The sequence below is a fragment of the Balaenoptera borealis genome (assembly GCF_965194805.1).
Source record: "Balaenoptera borealis genome assembly, chromosome: 14".
Lineage (NCBI taxonomy): Eukaryota > Metazoa > Chordata > Mammalia > Artiodactyla > Balaenopteridae > Balaenoptera > Balaenoptera borealis.
This window is the reverse complement of record NC_138875.1, coordinates 50,151,021-50,168,279: the sequence shown is the minus strand read 5'-3', so window position 1 is coordinate 50,168,279 and position 17,259 is coordinate 50,151,021. Positions and strand designations below refer to the sequence as shown.

The window sequence follows — 17,259 nt, the reverse complement described above, 5'->3', positions numbered from 1 at the left end:
ACAGTCCAATAAACCTGACCCCTAAGTCTATCACACTGGGTCAGAAGATCCAATTATAGGTCTGTTCTAGTTCTTTTTATGATTGACAGCAGCCAGAGGCAAAATTACTTTGGTGTCTGTTAATCCAGCCTCTAATTTTCCCTTTGCCCCAGTACACACGAAGCATCATGGTGGCCCAGGGTGACTGATACTGTGACTGCAGATCTAAAATGCCCTTGTTTCCTATAAGACGAGCACCTGAGTTCAATGCCAGCCCTCCTCATGGGGATATTACCTGCAGCTCTGTTTGGAAGAAAAACTTCTGTGGACATTGTGTGCAGTCATAGATCTTGTCTTCTTGACCATGGGCAGAGAAAATATGCTGCTGCAACTTGTTTGCTTGAACAAACACTGAAATGATAAAAGAAGAGTGAACTTGGGGTTATTTTCATTCCGAAATGCCCTCCGTCCATGACTCCCCGTGAACAGCTGCAGACGGAGCAGAATGAATGGCGTACCTTCTGGGTGTGACCACTGCCAGGGGCCTGGGGAGAGCTGAGTCACACGGGCTCGTGGTTGGGTCTCTGGCTTTTGTTAAGATGCACTCTACCGAGCGAGCACCTAATTGAACCCAAACCGCTCCAAAGTAAAGGTTTATCGAGGCCCTGCCCCCCATAAATCTTTTAAAACGAAAATTGTCAAATGCACAGCACTGTCTGAACAGAAATGATTCTTATTTCTCAGCAACCCAGAGGTTAAGAAATCATAGATGCCAAAACCCTGTTTACTGTAATTGCCTAAAGTCATAGCTACCAAACAGTTCTCTATTTAAATGTGTTAATGCTAAAAATTATATCCCACAGCTACTCTGGGGCACTGTCTATAAATGTGAAACAGAACGGCAGGTAAATTCTCTTTGGATACTTTAAGATCAACTCAGCCTATACACTGAATGCAAGGGTTTCAATAATATAAACATGTTCAATTTTAATGACTACAAAACAAGGCCCTAAGACTGTGTAACAGTTTACCTAGGAGACATACTATTAATAATTAAATTGTATATGCCAGAGGCAGTGTTTGGGTTGGCAGAACTGACTTCTGATGGATGCCTGGTGCACTGTGACCTAAAAAAGTTTGCATCTACAATATTAATCTGTATAGGCAGGGAAAGGATTTATTAAAGATGCTGGCATTTGACTTTGACTCTAATCATTAAAATTATTCTAATTGCCAGCCAACCTAAAATATTAGAATATTGTTCTTGTGAGTCATACATTTTAATCATATTTCTCATTACCTTAAAAAACTGCTCAGATTTCTTCTTCCCCCTAACATGCTTTATATTGGAAGGTTGTTGTTTTTTTTTTAATTGCTTTTTCTAAAATTACTTCAAGATACACTAAAACAATTCAGGTCTGTCAGCACAGGAAAGGCAGACCGTTCATGATTAATGCATTTTTGTCTCTTACCTACATCAACCAAAAGAAATGGGGTTTTTATACTGATCTGCAACAAATCTCTATCTAACTTAGCACATTTTACAAGGCTCCTGGCCACAAGATGAAAGGGCTGTTTTATTAGGGGTCTTAATCATGAGGAGATCTATGACCCATTCCTCCTTATAAAGACGTATTAGGAGCTTTTATAAAGAACCCAGACTCCTGACTCATTGTATTAAGACAAATACTACGTTATGGTGAAAACATAATACATATATTTTAAATACAAATTTGGAGGAATCAAAAAATAGTTCCAAAATAAGGAGTGGCTGATGGCATTATTGAATGAAGGAGCCTCACAGGCAAATGGTAAAGGCAGAACCACCAGCATAGTCTGGTACTACGTGTGCTAACTGTGTAGGAACATGGCCTCTCTCTTTTTATTTTATTACAGGACAGAAATCTACAGGCTGAATGCAGTGAAGGTTAATACCAAGGCTTTGGGATTTTACACCGCAAACCAGGAAGTCACTTTTGAGAGGAGATGTTTTTGTTTTGTTTTGCTTTTTCCGACAAATAAGAAGGAAACATGGCCTTGAGGGGTTTGACCAATGAGTCCAAGACACAGGCAAAATTATCATAAAGGATTTTCCAAAATAACTTTGTCATTGTCATGGGAGCAGCAGAAACGTGTGTGATCATATTTCAACCCCTATGGGCTTCAACTTATAGTTTCTGATTTGCATTTTTTCTTTTTTTCTTTTTTTTTTGCTGCTCTTGCTGAAAACTATAATGCTACAACGTCTCATAAAAGTTTCTTCTTAAAAGTGTAAACTTATATCAACTTCTATTTTAAAAATCCAGTGACATAGGAAATAAAGGCCTCATCTAATGTGTTCATTTAATCTGTTTTCTAGTTCAAAGAATTGGGAGAGGGTTTTAATAACGCCTTTATATTTCATAGGGGGAGTGTTATAAAATTCTCCACGTTAAAATAACAGACGTGTTGACAACACGGCTGTACTTCTTTTAGTCCCATGTCTTAGGATGAAAAAGCCACCTTTGCCTCGCTAACCTCTTAACACCGAGAGGAGAAAAGTGAACGAAACACGGATGTCATTTTACAAATGGAAAAGTGCAAACTTCTGAGAGAACCTGAAATGCCATTTGTTCATCCTGACAGTTAACCTTCCTGACCGTTTGAGCCTCTAAAGTAGGTGGCGATCGATAATGCTAATCAGCAGAAATCAAACGTCTTCTTCCCAAATTGAACTGAAGTCAGACCTGTAAAAGGCCATAGCAGTGGGAAGTATGCCCTGGTAGGAAAGACAGGATGTGGCTGAGAAACTCTCCAGAGTTTTCCAGAAATAATCTTCCTACCTGTAAAGCAGACGGGACACTTGAAGGTACCGCCCATCCCTTCGAAGCTGTGCTCGATCAGGTGGCACTGGAGTTTGGCAGGGGAGTCGAAGGTCTGGCTGCAGAGTTTGCACTCATGGTTCAGTCCTTCATCTGTTAAGGAAAGTGCGTGAGCAGAAAAGTTGACACCCTTCACATCTTTGACAGACTAGTGAGTTAACTATAACTGCATACATTAAACTCTTTCCAGCCCCAAATATAAATGTGTAGTAGTATATATGGTTACTTCACATTATGAATGAATTTATATCAATTGGAAACATTTCTGGAATTTAAAATCGAACGATAATCACAAGGTAGGTTTTATCTTGGGGTAGTGCATTTTATTAAGCTTTTAAAGGAAAATTGGTGTGTCAATAACGAGGCATCTCCTTTTCTCTAACTAGCAAGATTTTATGGGCTGTGTATTTCCAAAGTCCTGAAATAAAGGACCCATAGAAAAATGAACAGCTTCTCCCCAGGCCTCTCCTCTGGTTTATCTAGAAGGTTCTAGATGTTTCTATTACTAACCCTAAGGTTTTTAGTGGTTTTCCCATTGAAGACTTCCTTTTTCTACTTCCAAGATTTTCTGGCAATTTTAAAATATTATTAATGCTCATAGTGTTTTATAAATGCTCTTTTTTCCTGCTTGAAACTCCCAGTCCCCCATATCTTCTCAGTTCATTGCTCCCTTTATTTTGTAAGACAGTTTCAGTTTTACCCTCAGATCTAGACTCTGCCTGTCTTTCTCCAAAGGCACTTTCATGAGCTCCAGGCTCACTTTTGACTAGTCCTGGAGTTTTCTTTGATACCTCAGGAACAGGTAGAAAAATATTTTGATGTAATAACACTTGCTATATAAAATGAAAAGTTTGTGATATAGACAGAAAACATTATTTTTAAGTTGTTTTCCTCATCAAAATGTTTATGAGATTATACATTTAAGGATTATTCTAACTTGTTTCAATTTGCAGTTATAAGAAATGAAAACCCATAGCACTAGAACGAACAACCTAACACTTCTTTGGTGCTTACTGTGTTCCAGACACTGTTGTTCTAAGTGCTTGCAGACATGAATTCATCAAATTTAACAACAACTACTATTATTCCCATTTTACAGATGAGGAAAGTGACGCCCAGAGAGTTGAACTGATTTTGCTCTGAGTCATAGGAGCAATACTTGGTGGAACCAGAACTTAAACCTAGGCAGCCTGGCCTCAGGGTCCATGATCTTAGCAGACATACTATGGCATACACCAGCTACTCCCAAGACTCTCATTAGGAAAAGTAAGGGCTAGGAGGCTTCAGTTTAATCTGAAATGTTATCAAGTTATACTTTTATCTTCTCTTATTTGCAAAGATTAGAAATGCTACTAAGGAACATCTGTGTCAGATAGTCTAGGTCTAGGGAATGAAAGACATATTTACACCGTAGGGGTAACGAGTCTACACTCCAAAGCTATTTCCTTTTACTCAACACCACATGCATTCAGAAGTCCTTCACCAGTTGATATTACTGGCAACACAAAGGCCCAATTACAAAGTGAATTATTATTAGCTAACTGGAGTAAAATCACTCTATTTGTATTCCTAATCTTTCTTCTCACGCAAGTATGAGTCTTTAGAAGCAGAGGATTGGAATTTGTAAAAAGAGAAGCAAAGCACTAATTAAGCCACCCAGTACTGTCTACATTTCACAGGAGATAAAAACCTACTCTGTATTTGGGTGGCACAGTAAATTCCTTGATTATAATTATGTAAGAAGGAGTTTAATTGTGCATACTGACATGACTAGGGGTTATACAAAAAGCTTTAGGGATTATATAAGATCAAAGGTTTTTCATCTGTTCCTTTCTCTCTCTCTCTTTTTTTTTTAATCCTAAAGGCACCAACATTTTTCTAAATTTTGGATATTGAATAATATAAGAAACACTATTTATTGTAGGGAATTGGGTCAGTAAGTTAATCGTCAGAAATACTTGCCAAATTTAAATGTTTCCTATTTCCTCAGTGCTGTATACCTTTATTGTGATAGTAAGAAGGTACCTAAGACTTCTAATTTCATCTTTAAATTACGTGTTTTGCACAAGAACCAAGATGTGGTCTATGGGTGTGAGAAGTTATACACATATGTTCCAGAATTCTTAAACTTGCAACGTTTGTCAAGGAACATATATAGGCCTGGTGGGTTTTCTTGGGGATAATGATTGACTGTTACATGAACATAACGTAAATTATGCACGTTAAGGTGATCTTCAATGTGATGTTATCTTTCTTGACTATGAGTATTTTGTTTGGAAAAATAATAGAAGGGAAAATACATAAGATATATTTATATGAGTATAAGGAAAATGTCTTCATCGATTTTGATTTATTTCCTATCCAAAGAACAGAGAAGTTCCATCACAAAATGTTAAATAATCAAAATTTAGTCCAGTGAATTCACAAAAAGGTGACACACACTCATAAAGTATTTATGCATTATTAGCGCAGACTTCTTTTCCATGAATTCCATGCTTTGTGAGGGCACCAATAGCAACGATAATAACAATAGCACCCAGCATTTTCAGAACTCTTTATAGTTTAAAAGCACATTGTAATATTGAAAAAAATGTTGGACGTTCTATCTGCCTTTTATTTCTAAGTTACATAGAGGTCTTTTCCAACAAATAACTTGTCCTAGTTATTTGAGTGGGACAGAAAATATATCTGAATTATTACACAGCAAATGATAGATAAGCAAAAGTCAGGATGCTCCAACCTAGACAATGGACATACCCACCAATTCCTCTCACTGTTGTTAACTTCTCTGCTCATTTCCCCATGTTCACACTTACTTATCACCACAGGGTCAAATGATAATGAATGAGAGAGAGAGGGGGACCCAAAACATGGTTACAGCTGGTTAATAGAATTTATTTTGTACTTTTAAAAATTGAAGTGGGGGGGATAGAGAATAATGGCAAACTAATGAAACTTATTTATAATAAGAATTTCCAAAGTTTATACTTAGTCTCTGTTTAACTCAGTTATCATTCATTCTATATTTGCATTGTGTGGCAAAGGGCAGTGTCTTAATTTTCAAAAAATTTCGAAAACACCCTTAGTCCTGGGGGATCAAGCTCAGTTAAGCTCTGTTTCCTTTAAAAACTGAGCTTCCCTCCTTCTTTCTTCCTATCTGATAGGTCCTCAAGAACAGTACAGAGGAACCATGGTTTCCATTAAACGTCCATGTTCATGAGGTGGCACTATCAACACCTCCAGCTTCAGGTCAATTTAAGCCTTAGACTCAAGGACTTTACCCAGGAAGCCACAACTCTCACCTTGTTTCCTAAAGGTGCCAAAAGCTTAAAAAATTCAATCAAAGTAACCATTTCTGCTCTCCGGAAAGGTAGCAACTGACAGTAATTGGATAATAATACAGTCTGACTCATTTATTAAAAAGAGATTCTGAGTCAACTGATTTAATAACCATTACAATATTCCATTAAGAATATAATAGGCTAGTGCAGCCCTATTTTTTATTAAGAGTTATAGGTGGCATCTATGGAAGAAACTTCTAGACTTTTCTTCCTCTTTTTTGCTTATCTATCTTCTTCAGATTTTCTACAGTAAGCATAATTTGCCTTTATAGGTTACTTTGAAAATTAAAGAATAAAAAAACACTATCTTTCTTATACCCTACTAATAAAGATCGATTACAACACTGAAATTTTGAATGCCAGAAGTTAGACAGAAAATGAGCAATATTATGAAGTACAGAAAAACTCCAATTCTGAACATTAGACTGAAAAGTATTCTAGCCAAATACATGTGAAAGCAGAAACTAGCACATGGAAAGAGAGAGAGAAGCATCACAGTGTGTATTAACCCACTGAATGAGAAGAATATGGAGCTTTCAGTATAAACCCACACCTTTCCAGAACAAACAGAAAACCCCTCTCTCTTGTGTCCTGGAGCAGGGGAACATGCATGCCGCTAGCACTGTGGGTCCAATGTCAGGAAAGGCAAGAGTGAAGCTCTTACCACAGAGAATGTGTTGGCGGCCAGCAACTTCCTGTCCTGGTCAACCGCTTTAAAGCATGACCAAAGATGGTTTGGGTATAAATGAGAACACTTTAAAGCATGACTAAAGATGGTTTGGGTATAAGTGAGAAATAATGTCACATGTATATAAATTTCAGCTAAAATAATTATTTCCATTTGTTAATCTTCATTTAAGTGTGAACATAAATGTAAACAGGAATCAAGTCTACATAGAAGAGACTGATGCTAATGTAAATATTTACTCTAATATTAAATGTTGCAAAGGAAAGAATCTGAATACATAATTGCAATACAACCTCCTTGCCTTAGAAGGGAACGTGATAATCATTTACTATAATCATGTGCTACAAGAACAAAATCTGTTTGTCTAAGGCCAGTTCAAAGGGGAATGATAATTTCTCTCTCTCCAATTTATAAAACCTGGATGAACACAACTATTAATCAGTCAGTTTCATAACAGAAAAAATAATAGTTACCATTCGGGTGCTCAAGTACAACCCACGTTATAAGCTCCAACACGGCAATTGTTAGCTGAACACAAGACACTGACATTTCAATATAAGCTTTAAACAAGAGAAACCCTTTAAGCAGCCTCTAGACTGTGTGTCTCATGTTTATACTCCTTTTCCTTCAGTAAAAACAAAAATCTAGAGCAGCTACAAGCAAATGTTCAGTGGTTGACTTACATGTAGCTGTTATCCAAGGAATCACTGGGGGACTCCTAATATCATCTGATCAACACTGCAGCCATTACTAAGGACCAATTTGTAACGGTTTATAAGGAGAACTCCTTCTCTCACTTACCCTCGAGACTGGCCAGAAGGGTCCTCCAGCCCCTTCCACTGCATAAATCTATAGACTAAAGTCCAAAGCTAGAAACCCCTCCTGGTGCATCATCACGTGGCAGGGGCCATACTTAAAAGCTCTGAACTGAGTGAGTAAACTCTGCCCTCAGAATACAAACAGAGGAATCAAATGCCCTGCAGTTGCAATTTTTCCAGTTTGAATGTGTGTACCACTGTATCCTTATATATATTTTTAAATCCAAGAAAACTATGCCCTAAACCAATTCCCAACCCCCAACCCTTTACTTTGCTTCTCCTCTTCCTTGAGTTAATTTCCAAGCACACATTTATAAGCTAGGGGTCTGAGGAGTAACAAAGAAAAGCCGTACATGACAAAACTCACCCCTTGGCTACGTTGGCTCACCCTAGAAACCAGGAGTAGAAAAAGAGGCAGACTGTACTGCAATTTACCATGCACACAGCCATCACATCTTTCTAGGTTCATAGTGCTCAGGCCACTGTAATCTGTTGTGTTATATACAGCACATATTTCACAACTGTAACACAAACACACTGAAGTGCTAATTTGGCAATGGGAAATATTACTCAGCCCTCAAAGTCGGCCACTAGATTAGTCATTAAGCCCCCAAAGTAAGGGAGCATTTGAAAATACTGAATATTGTGTGAACCTTTTCCTTACACTTGTTAAAAAGTACTGCCCTATCCTTCTGAACAATTCAACATGAAAATGAATGTTGCCTGAAGACTGTCACAGCACTTTCTTGGATTTTTCTCAATGGCAACATGAGAATGTCTGGCACTGTCAGTATTTCTATGCCACATAAGAGAGAAGTACGAGATACAAGCATAAGACTCCCAATAAGATAGGAAGGGCACTGACTGGGAATCCCAAGAGTAAATGAGGCTTGGGTACCTCAGCTTTGTCTATCCACACACAAAATGTCTAACCCTTAGGTATGTCAAGAAAAGCAAAATGATAAACATCCCCTATGCCTCAGCCAGAATCTTATTTCAAGGAGACCTACAAGGTGCAGGTCTGCACTGAACTCAAGTTACTACCTGCTTTTGGCCAGTGGTCTAAAGACAATGATGTTTTGGACTTTATAAGCAGAACCACTGATACTGACACTGTTATTTCCTGTCTTGAACTTCTCATTATCAGCAGGGCTGGAGCAGGAAATGATTCAACTGGGGTAGGCTGCATTGTACCCAGCAGATTTTAAAGAGCCCAGGGGCTGCCTAGAGCCCCATAAACATCAGCAGCTTGGAAACTAGCAGGAGGTCCAGGTGGGTTGGGATGGGAGAGGCAGGCAGTGGGAGTTTAGATGCTCTGAGATGCAATACTGGCCAATTCCTTGGCTATTATTATCAGTTGTGTTAGCAGTTGGGTAGCAGTTATTAGAATATTCTCACATAGGCGAAAACATTGGAAAGCTGTTCAAACAATAAACAATAAAACAAACAACCCACTGAAAAGGTGGCTTTCCTCCACCTGTGGGGACTCCGCAGCGATATTGTGGCTCAAGTTCGGAATCAGGGCTAAGGATGCAGACTAAACCTGACCAGTATGTAGGCACCTCCAGGTCTGCACCCTTTTCTTCACTTTTCTCATCTAAACACGGACGGACGCATAGCTGAAGTCTCAGAGTGTGTATTATACAGTGCTGGCAAGTAGCTTTAAAGGCAAACATCTGGGGTTCAAATGTTTTTATTAAAACAAACAAACAAACATCAGTTTTTGGTAAGGCACTGATGAAATCACTTTGAGCTCCTCTCACCCCATTCCCCAAGATAAAACATTCTTAACCAAGAAAAGAAGAAAGTAGTACATGTTTCTTAGTAAAAATGTTGTTAACTCTGAGGAAGCAAGAGTGGGGATGGGGTGGGAGTGAGGATGGAGACCAACTAAGCCTGAAATACAATCTCTAGTTCTGTTTAGAAGTTAGGGTTGCTTTCAAAAAATAGCTCCTTGTATAAAGCTTTGATTTCACTAAATGCCATTGTGTTCCACGGAAAGAGGTCCAGTTTATTTGAACAGTCCATTTCCTCCTTATTTATGTTCACTTGAATTCATGAAAGCAACCCTTTCTCTTTTACAAAGTTTTTGTCACCTGATCTTTAGTGCTGCTCTGCTCTCTGCCTTGACAGAAAGTTTGTGGGTGCACAAGACAGTATAAAAAAATTCAGTTCCACTTCACATAATAATTAGACATACAATATGATTGGAAACAGCATGCTCCCAATTTCACAATTCAGTAATACATTTCAGCTCTTGCCTCACCTGTTAGAGAGAGGCAGGGACCAGCCCCAGACATCTTCATACCAAGAGAGTGCCAAGAACTAAGTTTGGGGTTACTCAACAATTCATGCTACAAGGCCCATTCCAGGAGGGCAAGGACATTTGCCTGTTTTGCGTATTGATGTTTGCCAAGTACCTAGAATAGTGCATGGCTCAAAGTTGAGACTCAATAAATACTGAATCTATGGGAAATATATACTTAGCTGGTCCTACATCTAATTTCACCAGAACAAACTGCCAAGACTAACACCAAAACAATGTTAATTATTTATCAATTGAGCTTTAAAACTTTGTTCCATTCCCTTGTACACTAAAGCCTTTGCATGTGACAAATTTGGACTAGCCAAATTTACCTTATGCTGCTTGCCTTCATTATTTTTTGAAATAAGATTAAAATGCTCCGGCAAATGAAGTATTAACAAAATAACTATCTTACTTGCCAACTTATCTCTGGCAGGAAACTGATGAGTCAATCTTATCCCTTATTTCAAGAGAAAAAATGTTATTATGCATTTTATTTCTGAGATACCAAAAAAGAGAACCATATGAAAGAAGGGATAATTACCTTTTATTTGTCTCAAGTCACAGAGAAGTCTCTACAGCATACATCCATGATGTGCAATTCATGTTTTAAGCAATTTTTAATAGTTATGCATTCTTATATTACAAAGCTCTATTCTTTTAACTAAATCAAATGTATGCATTTATTACCCTCTGTTGAAATTTCTTTTATTTGATATTAAATACCTATTAATGCCCTCACATCTGGGACTTTTGGCACTGGCGGAAGTACAGGTATATTTACCTTCAAGTACTGTACCAAAAAACCACAGAAATTGGTCATATTGAAAGAGTTCATGCAGTATAGACTAAACGTAACCTGCTTTAAAGTTCAATCTATTGGGAAAACATCCTGGAGAACTGAGATGGTGCAACCATTAATATGAATTCCACACAGCAGTAGGCCAGCAACTCCAGCCCTGCCCTGGACACAGCTCTCGTCAGGTGTGTTTCCGTGTTCCTCTGCTGAGTTGATGGCAAGGGTCAGGGCCTTTTCTTTCTTTCTTTTTTTTTAAAATCTTCTTCTTGGCATAAAGCCACTAGTTATCTGAAGGAGAAAGTCTCTCAACACCGAAAATCTGTCTATTCTTGCTAGAAGGCATAGGTTGCTATTGCTGATGATTTAAAAACAAAACAAACAGAACCCCCCAAATCAAACAAAAGAAATGGAATGAGGTTTACCAGCTTCGGTAGGTATTACGGATTCCAACAACCATGGGGTTTTTAGTGCCTACAGGTTTAAGACAAGAAACTAGACAGACATTTCCAAAGAAAATATCTTTCTAAGAAACTTACATTTTTGATGACTTATGGCAAAGATGACATCTTTTCCCCTAAACCGTGGTGTTTAGAATCAGGATTCAACACCAGAACACAGGTCAAATCTGCAATGGAGCATGAGGGTATAAAGGGGGCCAGAAGCCCTCAGATTTCCAAGGGACCTTCTCCAGGCCCTTTCACTTTGTCTGTAGCGATACTAAGAAAGTCCTAAGCAGCAATGCAAAAATCACAATACTGCACGTTATTTGCAAATGACTCACATTGTTATTGTTCTATTGGTGTGACCTTAGAAACTTGGCCTTGAAGAATAAAAAAAAAAAAAAAAAAAAGGTAATGGCGCAATAAATGCAGTAAGATTTCTAAAAACAGTTTATTGGAACTGTGCTGTGAAACTTGAATTCTTCTAATCAGACCATGCCGCCCCTTAGAGAAATTTTCCTGTGCATTATTAAAGTGATATACTGCAGTACCAGTTAGAGCTCCATAACCTTTAAACTGCCCGATTGTAATTAAGGCCACTAGTTTTATTTAGGAAGGTTCAAGGAGGCTCAATTTAAGTTGGCTTAACTAGTGTGAATTTAATGTCATGCTTCCAGGAGGCAGCGAGCTCTCTGGCCAGGCTGTTCTGTGGCACATGCAGCTGCGGGGGCATGAATTCTAAATTAAGCCCGGCTTTAAAGAACCTACAGATATCGGAAGTAGCTGGGTGTGTGAAAGTACACATCCCCACGGTTGCATATGTACATCATACGTTCATTCACTACACTGGCAGCTGCCTGATTTGGGAATCTCAATACATCTGATTATTTATAGTGTGAATAGAAGGGGGTTAAATTTACTCTTAAAGGCATAATGACCACTTTCATTGAAAGGTGAGGCCTAAGGCAATGTCCAATCTGCATTAATGATTTAAAAGAAGATACTTTTTTTATTTTAAAATATTAATTAACCTGGAACTTATGTTATTGTAGACTATCAGATGATGGCTCTCTAAATGGATTTTCTTTTCAAATTTCAAATACCTAAACAAAGTATATATATATATATATATATATATATATTAAATCAACTATATGTCAATAAAAAACTATCAAATGATAAATAAAATAAAATGTGCATATAACAAAGTTGTAAAGGCAGGAATGTTATTTGCATTATAAAAGAAATTCTAAGAAGGAAAATGTACAGTTGGGTATATGAGGAGAAAATAAAGCGAACTATTTGGACAGGCCACTAAATGGAGTGCTGAAAATAATATATAAACTTCACTGAAAGGGCAGCAAATCAAGGACTGAAAACAAAAGATAAGAGAAAATGAAAGTCCTCAATGCAGAGACTAGCAGAACCAAAGGGTAGCAGCAGAAAGAAAACACTTAAGGATTTGACCCGTGTTCAAAATTCTACTGGATGTGAGCTCAAAAACATTCATCTCTGGATGGAATGCTGGCAATTTTCTGTAGCTCCAACAGCAATAATGATAAATGAATTTCTTTACAGCTAAGTGGCTCAAGCAGCCAACTACGTTACCACTATATAATTAATAACAATAAGCAATTAAAGAGAACAGTGGGTTACAACTATAAGGTGTCAAAATATATTTAAAAAACTGCAACACACTTAAAAGAAAAATAAACATACAGGGTGTGAATCTAGGTACAGTTTCTTCTTCCACATTCTGTTTTAGATAAAGCTTTTTATGCTTGAAGGAAAATAGAGGATGACATAAAACTACTGTAAGGTGATTAACATCCCTCCGAAAGCACATAACACTCCCAATGCTCAAAGAAATCTGAAAAGTGATATGGAAACATGATTGTGAAGGCACGGGAGAGCTGGCTGACCACGATTTGCCATTATTCTTTTACTAAGAAATATTCTAATAAATACCTCCCTCTCCAAACTGTATTTGTTGGCTCAAACATTTTCAAAGATCCCAGAACACTGTGTTTTTTTTTCATGTAAAATCAAGAAGCAATAAACTAGGAATGTGTAGGTAAAAGGACAGGGTGAATGTATATATTGATATTTGGCTAAATGCTGGAATGTTTGATAAAGATTAGAAGGGGCTTTGGAGACAATCTCATTAACTATGGACTTGTTGAAAAGATGAGAAAATTGAGACTAGAGATAGAAACTGACACGTCCACCCTGTCAAAGCGCTTTGGTCACAGCCAACCAGAATCCAGAGTTCCTGAATCCAGTACTACACTGTCCCACCGAACTATCATTTTAAAAAGTTTCCTCCCTCTTAACTACAACAACTTAAGTCATCAATTATGCAAAGCAAAAGTTATTGTCTCTTTAGATCTCTTACTGATGTGCAAAGAATTATTTATATTTCCATGCCATCTGGTCACTCCTTTGCTCCTTGACAAGACAAAGCCTAAATTTATTCCAATCCACATCATCCCCTACTTCCTAATCAACTAAGTACATACTATTAAGGTCTGTTGCCCTTGTGAAAGTGCTCCTCTCCCTTCTGGAAAGCAGAGCCTTAGCTGACATGCAGTGCCTGTTGGTAATGGAAAATTAAATTCCCCGTATCTCATGATTCTGCAGAAGTGCTAGGAACACCATCCTTGGTAAAGCACGTTGGGCTGAGCTGTCAATCTGAAAGGAACACCCATGATTATACAACTTACGGCATAGAAGGCATTCATGGCTGAATGCTGATGCTTTCTCCCAATGGCAATTACGCACTGATTTGGTTAAACTGTCACCTGAAACCCTGTGGTGACTGGGCTAGAGGCTCTCCTGTATGGTATTATCATTATTCAGAAACAAAGACTGATTCCTTAATTCTATTCTACCTATAGCTAATTATACTTCTTCAAGTGCCTGAATCATTCCCTGATATGGTACTAAATGGAGTATTTGGGAAGAAACTGGGACTCCATGCATATCCTAAGTGTGCGGCTTACTAAAAAGGCAATGCCATGCTTATGTATGGAAAATAATAGCTCACGATGTTCCTTACCTACATTTCTCTCTTGGGCATCATTCTGGATACACCAGCACATCTAGACACTATAAGCTGAAGCCAGGATGTTACTGGCATACCAATGAGTTATACTCATTCCTAGTTCCTTCTGTCTGTTTCCTGTCAGTCAAGAGTAACATAAGTGAGAGAGTTACTATCTATTGAGAGATGGGAAAAAAGAAGGAAGAGAGGAAGGAAGGAAGGAAGGAAGGTCAAAAGATTCACGTTGTAACAAAGATTTCTGTGTTATTCTCCTTAGCTTGGAAGTACAGTGAAGAAGCAGATATTCCTGTATGTTTTGTTAGGTCACAGACCAAAGCTAAAGACTAACAGAAATGAGCCTAACAGAAACCATGAATTAGTTAATAAGTGTATCTGTTAAATAAAGAATGAAACATAAGAGTCCTTGTGAAGATGGCGGAGTAGAAGGACGTGCGCTCATTCCCTCTTGCGAGAGCACCAGGATCACAACTAGCTGCTGAACAATCATCGACAGGAGGACACTGGAACTCACCAAGGAGGATACGCCATGTCCAAGGACAGAGGAGAAGCCACAGTGAGATGGTAAGAGGGGTGCAATCACAATAAAATCAAATCCCATAACCACTGGGTGGGTGACTCACAAACTGGAGAACAATTATACCACAGAAGTCCACCCACTGGAGTGAAGGTTCTGAGCCCCACGTCAGGCTTCCCAATCTGGGGGTCTGGCAACAGGAGGAGGAATTCCCAGAGAATCTGACTTTGTAGGCTCCTAGGATTTGATTGCAGGACTTCGACAGGACTGGGGGAAACAGAGACTCCACTCTTGGAGGGCACACACAAAGCAGTGTGTGCATCAGGACCCAGGGGGAAGGAGTAGTGAGCCCATAGGAGACTGAACCAGACCTACTGCTAGTGTTGGAGGATCTCCTGCAGAGGCAGGGGGTGGCTGTGGCTTACTGCGGGGACAAGGACACTGGCAGCAGAAGTTCTGGGAAGTACTCCTTGGTGTGAGCCCTCCCAGAGTCTGCCATTAGCCACACCAAAGAGCCTGTAGCCTCCAGTGCTGGGTCACCTCAGGCCAAACAACCAGCAGGGAGGGAACTCAGCCCAACCCATCAGCAGACAAGCAGATTAAAGTTTTACTGAGCTCTGCCCACCAGAGCAACACCCAGCTCTACCCACCACCAGTCCCAACCATCAGGAAGATTGCACAAGCCTCTTAGATAGCCTCATCCACCAGAGGGTGGACAGCAGAAGCAAAAAGAACTACAATCCTGCAGTCTGTGGAACAAAAACCACATTCAAAGAAAGATAGACAAAATGAAAAGGCAGAGAACTATGTCCCAGATGAAGGAACAAGATAAAACCCCAGAAAAACAACTAAATGAAGTGGAGATAGGCAACCTTCCAGAAAATAATTCAGAATAATGATAGTGAAAAGGATCCAGGACCTCAGAAAAAGAATGGAGGCAAAGATCAAGAAGATGCAAGAAATGTTTAACAAAGACCTAGAAGAATTAAAGAACAAAAAAACAGAGATGAACAATACAATAATTGACATGAAAAATATGCTAGAAGGAATCAATAGCAGAATAACTGAGGCAGAAGAATAGATAAGTGACACGGATGACAGAATGGTGGAATTCACTGCCGCAGAACAGAATAATGAAAAAGGAATGAAAAGAAATGAAGACAGCCTAAGAGACCTCTGGGACAACATTAACACTGTTAATGCAACATTTGCATTATAGGGGTCCCAGAAGAAAAAGAGAGAGAGAAAGGACACGAGAAAATATTTGAAGAGAGTATAGTCGAAAACTTCCGTAACATGGGAAAGGAAATAGGCACCCAAGTCTAGGAAGTGCAGAGAGTCCCAGGCACGATAAACCCAAGGAGAAACACACCGAGACACAGAGTAATCAAATTGACAAAAATTAAAGACAAAGAAAAATTATTAAAAGAACAAGGGAAAAATGACAAATGACATACAAGGGAACTCCCATAAGGATAACAGCTGATTTCTCAACAGAAACTCTACAAGCCAGAAGGGAGTGGCATGATATATTTAAAGTGATGAAAGGGAAGAACCTACAACCAAGATTACTCTACCCAGCAAGGATCTCATACAGATTCGACGGAGAAATCAAAAGCTTTACAGACAAGCAAAAGCTAAAAGAATTCAGCACCACCAAACCAGCTCTACGACAAATGCTAAAGGAACTTCTCTAAGTGGTAAACACAAGAGAAGAAAAGGACCTACAAAAACAAACCCATAACAATTAAGAAAATGGCAATAGGAACATACATATCGATAATTACCTTAAATGTGAATGGATTAAATGCTCCAACCAAAAGACACAGGCTTGCTGAATAGATACAAAAGCAAGACCCATCTATATACTGTCTACAAGACACCCACTTCAGACCTAGGAACACATACAGACTGAAAGTGAGGGGATGGAAAAAGATTTTCCATGAAAATGGAAATCAAAAGGAAGCTGGAGTAGCAATACTCATATCAAATAAAATAGACTTTAAAATAAAGAATGTTATAGGAGACAAGGAAAGACACTATATAATGATCAAAGGATCACTCCAAGAAGAAGATAAAACAATTATAAATATATATGCACCCAACATACGAGCACCTCAAGACATAAGGTAAATGCTAACATCTATAAAAGAGGAAATCGACAGTAACACAATAATAGTGGGGGACTTTAACATCTCACCTACACCAATGGACAGATCATCCAGACAGAAAATTAATAAGGAAACACAAGCTTTAAATGACACAATAGACCAGATAGATTTATAGGACATTCCATCCGAAAACAGCAGATTACACTTTCTTCTCAAGTGCACACAGAACATTCTCCAGGATAGATCACATCGTGGGTCACAAATGAAGCCTTGGTAAATTTAAGAAAATTGGAATCATATCAAGCATATTTTCCAACCACAACGCTATGAGATTAGAAA

At 38.5% G+C, this 17,259-nt stretch overlaps 1 protein-coding gene across 6 annotated transcripts in view; it reads right to left on the bottom strand.

Annotated features, from left to right (window-relative positions):
• ZNF521 (zinc finger protein 521) overlaps window positions 1-17,259 on the bottom strand; it is a 280,467-nt gene that overhangs the window by 26,309 nt on the left and 236,899 nt on the right. For all 6 annotated transcript variants that reach the window (XM_082355471.1, XM_082355466.1, XM_082355467.1 and 3 more), the window contains 2 exons: window positions 2,802-2,933; window positions 275-390 (listed from right to left, as the gene is read on the bottom strand). In XM_082355471.1, the coding sequence (XP_082211597.1) occupies window positions 275-390; window positions 2,802-2,933 (248 nt within the window). The remainder of the gene's footprint in view (window positions 1-274; window positions 391-2,801; window positions 2,934-17,259) is intronic.